The sequence below is a fragment of the Ictidomys tridecemlineatus genome, chromosome 11 (assembly GCF_052094955.1).
Source record: "Ictidomys tridecemlineatus isolate mIctTri1 chromosome 11, mIctTri1.hap1, whole genome shotgun sequence".
NCBI classification, from domain to species: domain Eukaryota; kingdom Metazoa; phylum Chordata; class Mammalia; order Rodentia; family Sciuridae; genus Ictidomys; species Ictidomys tridecemlineatus.
Genome location: NC_135487.1, coordinates 169,461 through 178,340, shown reverse-complemented (window position 1 = coordinate 178,340; position 8,880 = coordinate 169,461). Strand labels below are relative to the sequence as shown.

General features: G+C 62.3%; 1 protein-coding gene across 4 annotated transcripts; it reads left to right on the top strand.

Annotated features, from left to right (window-relative positions):
- The first annotated feature begins 778 nt into the window (after positions 1-778).
- C1qtnf12 (C1q and TNF related 12) lies at positions 779-4,981 on the top strand. Of its 4 annotated transcripts, none has more exons than XM_078024977.1 (8): positions 780-1,292; positions 2,770-2,892; positions 3,009-3,120; positions 3,206-3,357; positions 3,871-3,979; positions 4,185-4,275; positions 4,368-4,446; positions 4,696-4,981. In XM_078024977.1, exons 1-8 carry the CDS (start codon positions 1,122-1,124, stop codon positions 4,900-4,902), a joined length of 1,044 nt encoding a protein of 347 aa, XP_077881103.1. In that variant the 5' UTR covers positions 780-1,121; the 3' UTR covers positions 4,903-4,981. The 4 variants fall into 4 exon arrangements, with proteins under 4 accessions (XP_077881104.1, XP_077881103.1, XP_040143672.2 ...); XM_005339266.4 differs by having other exon boundaries at positions 782-1,292; positions 4,770-4,981; XM_078024978.1 differs by lacking the exon at positions 3,871-3,979 and having other exon boundaries at positions 779-1,292.
- Positions 4,982-8,880: the final 3,899 nt, after the last annotated feature.

The window sequence follows — 8,880 nt, the reverse complement described above, 5'->3', positions numbered from 1 at the left end:
CCAAGACCAGGACCTCTAGGGCCAGGGTGGAGCCACTGTTCCTGGTGGACCAGCCTCACAGGTCCCCCTCACTGACTGAACCCAAAGGGCCTGTGGGCGTGGTCTGGCCCCAGAGACCTGCTGCCACAGCCTGGAGGTGGTCAGAAAGGACCCCTCTCCCCCACAAGCCTGGTGGAAGGAAATCTTGCTGGCCAGAGGTCTTTGGAGGGAAGGACTCACCCTTGTGCTGAACTCTCTGCTCATGCTTTGCACCCAGTGGGCAAGCAGTAAGGGTCAGGCCTACATCCACAAAGGGTGTGGGGCTGAGCAACTGGGACCTCCAGCCTCTGTACTCCTGCCCTGAGGCCAGTGGGTCCCTCCCTGTGGGCCTATCCCCACTGGAGGAGGGTCCCTATACTGGGAATGTCTGGGGGGAGGGAAAGTCCCACCAGCCAGTTATTCCCTTAGTTCCAGGGGCGGGGGGTGTGGGGTGGTGGGTGGGGGTGTGGTGGGGTGGGGAGCTGTGTCTGGAGCTCCTCCAGGACCTGAGTAAGGGGCTGGGGTTCTGTACCCAAGGTCACTCTTGACCTGGCCCTGAGGGGTGGGTGTGAGAGATGCCAGAGGTTAGTGTGAACAACCTCCCCTCCTTAGCTGGGATGGAGACCCTCCCGAGGAGGGATGAGGGGCAGGCTGGGGCTATTTCCAAAGGACTAGACAGCCTGAGAGGCAAGGCCCAAAGCCTCAATAGCCCCCAGCTCCTTAGGAGGGCAGGAGTCCACGGTCAGTTTGGGTCCCGCCCCCTGCACCGCCCCGCCCCGCCCCATCCCACCCCGCCGTCGGGGCGCTGGGGCGCCGGGCAAACTGTTTCAACGTGAGCCCTCCCCTTGGAGCCCAGAGGCCCAGAGGCTGGGGGAGAGGAGCCCGTCTGGGAGGGCACCGCACGACGCAAGGCGAGTTGGCGTCGGCCTCAAGTGGACACGCTGCTGTTGTGCCCCCGCTCTTGCGCGCCCCGCAGACATGCACCGGCGGCGGCCGGGCGCGCCCCTGGGCCTCGCCCCCGCGCGGGGACTCTGAGTGCCGCCGCCCCCGTGAGAGCTCCTGGCCGCTGGGGTTCGCAGCACTGCTGCCGCCCACATCCAGCCATGCGGCGCTGGGCCTGGGCCGCAGTCCTGGCCCTCCTCTGGCCACAGCTCGCCTTGCTCTGGGGAGTCGGGGCATGGCGGGAGCCCAAGAGGCTGCGGCAGCCTGGCCAGCGCACAGAGGCCCCCAACGCCACAGCTTCTGACAGTGAAGGTCTGCCTGGCTCTCCCAAGGTAGGCACAGGCTGGGCACACGTGGGCCCTGGGCACAGGTGCACAGGGGCGCTTTGGGACTGAGGTCATCGGATGCCCTCCCAGGCTCTGCCACAGAGGTCCCTTGGTGGGGTCTGCCACAGCCCCGACTGGGGCCCCCTCAATCCCCACAGGCCCGGAGAGGGGTTGGGGAAGAGAGGCACTCACCAAGAGCCCAGGTGAGGGAGGACTGGGGGGAGATACAATTAACTCTTTGCAGCCACAGGCCCTGGACTTTGGGCAACCTGCTGCCATTAGTTGTAATTGCTAATTCAGGCAGGGGTGGGGGTAGAGAGCATGGCGCCCCACAGCCTCTAAGGTTGGAGACTCCAGATTCCTGAGCTTCCTGTGGATTCTGTGTGGTCAGCATCCACCTGCAAAATGCCCTGTCCTGGGATGTCCCTGGAGAAGGAGACCCTGGCACTGGCAGAGGGTCTCAGTGCACAAACCTCAGGTGATGCTGCCATTAGTGGCAGTTATCTGCTTGCTCAGGGCTGTTCCTCTAGGGAAAGGGCAGGGGGCAGTCTGGGAACTGATCAGTAGGAAGGACCTCTGTGGGACAGCTACCCAAATGTCCTTACTCGTCCTGGTGGAGGTGGGCTTGTTCACTGCCTACTCCCTGCAGCATCTGCCCTTGTGGCTCAGTGCTGAGGCCCCGGGACCACTGACCCATACAAGGCATTGAGGGGACAAGCAGATTCTGGATGTTTCAGGATTAGGGGTGCATTCTCTCCCTGGGTGGGTAATCTCATCCTGCCTGCTTCTCCAAATCCCCCAGGATGGAGTCCTCTGATCTACCGGAAGGGACACCAGTTAGCAGACAGGACCTGCTTTGGTTGGGTTGGGTCTAGGTCCACATCAGGACTGGACCCTGCCTTGGGTCAGGACCCCTTGGCCCACTCGCCTGGTTTGGTGGCAGCTCCCCTGGAGTGGCCAGGCCAATAGTGCCATGCTTCTGTCCATGTCATGTACTCTTGCTGGTCTCACCCATCGTCCCCGAGACAGGACTCGTTCTCACTGGCCATCCTCTCTCTAGTCCACAGTCTTCTCTTTGACACCCCCCCACCTCCCCACACACACACATACCATGTCCAGGACCAGGCTCACTGTCAGGGACACATTAGGCTGGTGAGAGGACCCCCAGCCCTGTGTGTACCCAGGTGTGCCCTTCCACATGGTAACAGGGCCAAAGGTGTCTGGGCCCTGCCATAAAGGCCAAGACTGGGCATCATGCCCTGGCTTCCATAGAGGACCTGTCCCTGTCCTGCCTGTGTCCCACCACCAGGACATCAGGTTCTAGTCCCTGGGGTGACCCATCCTACTGGTCAAGGCAGTTTCCTATGTTCCTGAGTTCCCCCAGTGACCTGTGGTTCCCAGCTCTTTGTGGGGCGCAGTAGGACAGGCAGGAGCCACTGGGGTCTGGTGGTCATTTCCTAGCCTTGCCCCCCTGGCTCTTTAGTCGCTGGAGCCCTCAGGGCCTGAGTTCTCGGATGCTCACAAGACGTGGTTGAACTTTGTCCGACGGCCAGAAGATGGTTCTTCCAAGAAACGCTGTCGCTGTCAAGGCCAAGACAAGAAGTTGGTGAGCCCCTGGGCTGCCGCGGGGCCAGCCTTCCCAGGATCCTCCAGAGGGTTTAAACCCAGGGCAGGGGTGGCACTGGCTCCTACCGGGACCCTCACTTTCTCCTGCCTCCCCAGCGAGGCCTCTTGGGTCCCCCGGGGCCCCCTGGACCTCCAGGACCCCCAGGGCCCCCCGGTGTGGAAGTCGCCCCAGCAGCCCTGCTTCAGGAGTTCAAGGACATGCTGAAGGGTGAGGCTAACCCTAACCCTCTCCAGGCCCAGAAAGCCCCCACATGGCCCTCAGGGGCCTCACCCAGGTTGCCTCCTCCCTGCAGAGGCCACAGAACGGCGGTTCTCAGCATGGCCAGACCCGCCACTGTCCCGTGGGGCTGGCCCATGGCTGATGGTTGAGGCCTTTCACTGCCGGCTGAAGGGCCCCGTGCTGGTAGACAAGAAGACACTGGTGGAGCTGCAGGGTTTCCAGGCTGTGAGTGGGGATGTGGGCCCAGGACAGGTCCTGACATCTCTGGGGCACCCACTGCAAGTTCTCATTCACTAAGAGGGGGTCTATGGGGACAGGAAGCAGCGTGGGGCCCCTACAGGTGAGATGGGCCCACGGACATGACTGGGCAGTGTCTGAGCACAGGTACACATTGGCGATCTGGGGAGCCCATGCAGAGGGTGGGGGTGGCCTTGGTCAAGGTTAGGACCCCCAGTATGCCCAGACTATTCCTTATACCAGGACTCTGGCAGGGCCAGGGTAACCTGGGAGCAGGGAAGCCCTCTGTGTGGGGTTCTTGGGTTCCCATCCACTCTTTGGGGCCTAGGTTCTGTGCCCTGAAACTCAGATGGAGGTAGACACAGGGGTCAGCCATGTTCTCCCATGAGAATGAGACCCGCTTGGTTCAGTGGCTGTCGCCAATAGCGTCTCCCCCTGGTGAGGTGTGCAGGGTGAGGGTCCAGGCCCTGCAGCCAGCCGCTCACTCACTGCCCCTTACAGCCCACTGCCCAGGGTGCTTTCCTGCGGGGGTCTGGCCTGAGCTTGGCCTCGGGCCGATTCACAGCCCCAGTCTCTGCCATCTTCCAGTTTTCCGCCAGCCTACACGTGGGTGAGCCAAGCTGGGCCATGTGTTTGAGGGTGGGGATGGGTTAGGCCTCAGGGGTGGACACCTGACACTGTGGGGCCATCGGAGATGCTACTGCCCCATTTGGGGCCCTGTGTTCTGGGGCCACACATCCACCCTCCCCCAGCCCCTTGGGGTCTGCCCTTGGGCTGTGTGTCTTGAAGCCCCTCTCCTACCACTGTCTCCACAGACCATAGTGAGCTGCAGGGCAGGGCCCGGCTGCGGGCCCGGGACACTGTGCGTGTCCTCATCTGCATCGAGTCCCTGTGTCACCGCCACACGTGAGTGTGCCAGTCCCTGGGTCCACCTTTGGGGCCAGGACCACAGGCAAGCATCATGAGTGTATCTGAGCCTTCACTCTGGCTCTGCCCAGGTCCCTGGAGGCCATCTCAGGCCTGGAGAGCAACAGCAGGGTCTTCACGGCACAGTTGCAAGGGCTGCTGCAGCTGCAGGTGAGGGTGGCATGCTGACTCAGGTCATAGCCACTTGGGGTCTGCCCTTGGGTTGTGTGTCTTGAAGCCCTTTCCCTACCACTGTCTGCACAGACCATAGGGAGACGGTGGCTGGGTGCAGGGCCAGGGGCTGACAGCCCAGTGGGAGTCACTCAGGACCCTGGACCTAGCGCCCGGGAGGGCACTGCCTGGTGGGTCAGCTCTTAGGTGCATAGGTGGTCCTTCATCTGGGCTGGGCCTTGGCCCCAGGTGCTCTTCCTGTGTTGGAGAGGCTGTGGGACCAGGGTACCCACAGGCAGTGATGCCCATCGTGGTGCCTGCAGGCTGGGCAGTATGCCTCCGTGTTTGTGGACAACGGCTCCGGGGTGGTCCTCACCATCCAGAGTGGCTCCAGCTTCTCTGGGCTGCTTCTGGGTACCTGAGGGTGCAGAGGGAGCACCCTGTCAGGACCTGTGATTGCCCCTCTGAGGAAGGAGGCGAGAAGACCCCCAGTGGATTCCTGTGGTCACAGCAATAAAAGCCCCAGTACTCTGTTGCCCCGGGGTACTGCCTGGTTATTTCATTGGTGGAGGTGGGCGGGTGGCCGTTGTCTGCCTGGTGGTGTGCGTGCAGCCCTGGAGGATAGAGTGTAGACCTGGGGGCTAATGAGGTCCCTACCACATAGCGCCCAGGCTCTCCTGCCTCTGGGGGAGGTTGCAGCAGCAGCCAGGCCTCCTGGCAGTTTCCACATGTGCTAGGGGCAGTGTTGACTCTGAGGGACCAGGACAGACGTCCATGTGGGTCCCAGCCCATGGCCTGGAACCCCCTCTCCTAGGATCTGTGCCGCCTTAGAAGGCAACCTGTTTGGCCTCAGGGCCCCGGAAGCCTCATCTTGGGGAGCAGGCCATGTGGAATGACAGGCAGCTAGCTCTGGAGGCTGCCTCCTGTGGGGGAGAGGAAGAGCATTCAGGCCTGTGCAGGCCATGGGTGGGACTGTTCACGTGTGTGCAGACCACACCACGAGCACCTGTGGGCCCACGTGTGCTTAGCCACAGGTGTGGGCTGCGTCAGGCTGCCCAGCTGAGACAGGAGAGGGACAAGCGGCAGGCATCCACTTCTTGCCACCTTCCCCAGCGATGGCCTCCACATCCCAAAGGCCAGGGGCTGTGGAAGTAGGTAGGGTGGGCTTGGCAGAGCAGCCTTCCACCGCGGCCCTTGAGGCAGGAGCTGCTGGCCAAGGCCCTGACTCTCTGTGGTAGGTTTGGGTTTGAGGTCACCTGTGGCTACACCATTTTGGCTCTGGCAAACCCAGACCTCAGGATGCCTGGGCTGGAGTCAAACTACCCAGGTATGCCTTCTGGTTGGCACCCAGGCCCTCAGCAGGTGGCAGTGGGCCCCTAGCCTCTGACTCCTCCCCCTGGAATCATCCCCCAGAGTCAGGGTGGGAGGTAGCCAGCAGGCAGAGGGATGTGTCTGCAGGCTCTGGGCAGGGTGTGGGGTGCAGCAGTAGGCAGGAAGAGGCTGTGCCCAAGGCTATGGCCCCTCCTCGGGGACTTGACTCATCTGGGAAGACAGGGGAGGGCCCTTCCCTGAAGCCTGATCTGCAGTGGGAAGGCTGGTCCAGCCAGGCATGGAAGCAGTACCAAGCAGGCTTGTCCACTGACCCATCCCCACCTCTCTCCCTGATCCCCCCAGAGTGGCGTCAGGGGCTGGGCCTGTTTGCAGGGGTCTCTGCTTCACTGCGGCAGTTGCCGCCAGGTTTGGCAGGATATCCCTGACAACCTGCAAGGGCCAGTGTGGAGCACCCCTGGGTCCCCCATCCAGGAGGCTGAGAAGGGAGGGCTACCTGGGGGGCCCAGGCTTCGGGCAGGTGACTTTCCCTACCCCAAATTCCCAATTCCTGAGGTCCTGATGAGTCGCAGGGGCCCAGGCTAGGTGAAGAAGTCCAGACTTGGGAGCCCCCTGCAATTCTGTCACGACCCTTGCTGGTGCAGCCCACCTCACTGGGCCCAGGTGGAGCTCGGGGGTTTCCCTGCAGCCCCAGTCCCACTGGCCATAGAGAGAAAGGCCACATTGGAAGGACTATGAGCAGATGGGTGGAGGCACTGAGGACCCAAGTCCTGGCGGAGGCAGAACAAGACTTGAGAGGACGGCCTGGGCATATGCTGTCCTCATGTCATGTCTGCAGTGCCATGAGACGCAGGAGCCCTGGGACGCAGATACCCCACTCACATCTGATTTCCAGGGGCTCCTGCCGGCCCAGCCCTGAATCGCTAGTCCACACCTCCCTTCTCTGCCCCGCTAGGAGCGGCAGCCCCACCCTGGGCAGAGTGAGCTAGGGCCAGAGGCAGCCTCCCAGGACAGTGGGCTTGCCATGGCCTGGCGGCACCTGGTGGGGTCTCCACCACCCTTCTCTGGGCTGTGGGTCCTCTTGACCAAGGATTGTGGTGTTCAAGATGGAGCCCTAGAGACTTGGACCTGGGGTCCCACAGAGAGAGGCAGACAGAGAGACCAGGAAATGAGAGACACCAAGAGCGAGGCCAGCGCTGCAGAGCCCCACACTCGGGCAGGTGGCCAGCTGAGGTGGGCCCCTCCCGGTGCCCGGCTCCACCTGCAGCCACCTCGGTGTGACAGCCAGGGACCCCAGACCCGGACCAAGAATGGCCTGTGCCTCTCCAGTCAGTGTCCCGGGTGCTCGAGTTGATGGCTGAGTGTTCACACGGATGACATCAGGAACCTGAGGGTGTGTCCCAGTGTCCCCACACAGGTGCCCCTGAATGTCTGGAGTTTCTGTGGAGGGAGTGTGTGTGGGGTCTCTGTTTCCAGGGGTCTCTGCTCTGAAGCTAGGGCTTGCTTCAGGGCCAGAATTACCAGGCCCCTGTGCTACAGTCGTGGGGCAGGTTTCAGATGAGTCACCGAGCTCAGAAGTGGCCCTTGGCACCCAGTCTTACCGACTTATGGATAGAGATGGCTGGTGGCCCCAGGAAGAGAGGTTGCTATCTAGAGCCTCAATCTGGCCCACCGTCATGGCTGCCCAGGGCATTTGGTGCTCCCTGGCTGGGGAAGCTTGGTGAAAGGGTCAAAGGCGAGGGGCTTCTTACCCCCAACAAGGGGCTCCTGGCACCCTGTCTTGGGGAGAAGCCCCTTGGGTGGCAGCAGGAACCTCGGGTCATCCATGGCCTCCATCCTGTTCACTGACTGGGCTCCCAGGTTAGGCTGCTGCCGCAGGCAGGATTCCATCGCTGGGACTTCAGCCGCCTGAGGTCTTCTGCAGCCTGGCACTTGGGCTGGAGAGCATTGTTGGTGTGGGCCACATGCCCCTGGCCTGCCAGCACAGTGTCACTATGGGCATGCCTGCCCGCTGTGCACCTGGTGGTTGTTTGGGTGGGCCTGGTGTGGAGTCTGGGGACAAAGGGTCTTTGTTTGGGAGGATTTAGGGCACTGCCCCTCCTGTGGGGCAGTGACTCACGGGTTCTTCCGGTGTGATAACATCAGTTTTGCAACAGCGGGCATGTCATACGCATGGCCCGCCTGGCCCGGTGGGGCTCCTGCCTTCACCTGTACCCACAGCCCTGAGACTGCCCTGCTGGGACATGGGTGTGCAAGGTGGCAGCCAGGGCAGAGCAAACGAGAAGTCAGGGGTTGGAGGCCCAGCAACTCCTTTCCACAGTGAAGTGTCTCCATGAGCTCCACTCAGTCCCCTAGGCCTGTGTCCACCCTAGCCCCAAACCCTTCCCTGAAGGCCCCCAGGCCTGCAGACCCACATCAACCCCAAGGGCTCCCTCAGCGGCAGGATGTACTGAGGCCTGACTCTTGGAAATACTTCCAGACGGCTGTGTGTGGATCTTTCTCTGGGGCTGGGAAGCCTGACTGGGACATGGTTGGAGGGTGAGTCGTTGACCCTCTGTCACCGCCCACAGGGACTTGAGCTGGCGTGGCCATCCATCATGTCACTTCCTCTGGGGATCAGAGGTGGTGGCTGGGAGTGTGGGGCCCCTCGGGGGAGGCTGGGCCAGCCGAGACCTTCAGACGCCACTGTAGGGAGGGCTAGGGCTTGGGTCACCTCCCTCTCTGGTCAGAGGCTGGGTCAGGCTCCAGATTAGTGGGAGGTGGAGCTGGACATGGGCTCTGCTTGGGCTCCTGCCCCACCAGACCTTGGCTCAGAGGGTGGGCTCTGCTTATAGTGTTCACTCTGGAGAATGGAGATGGCCACTGTCCAGGCTCCTACAGGCACACTCCACAGCTCCTGGCTGTTCCCCAGCTTCATGCTGCACTCAGCTCCAGGGGCAGCTAAGATGGGACAGGGCTCCCAGTGCTGCTGACGAACTCTGGCTGTGGACCTCCTTTGTGGCCCCACTGGAGCCAGGTGCCAGCCTCAGCCCATGGAGATGCTGCTGGCCAGGCCAGTGTCGAGCCTGAGTCTGGCAGGAAGCAGGACGGGAGAGTTCAGGGAAC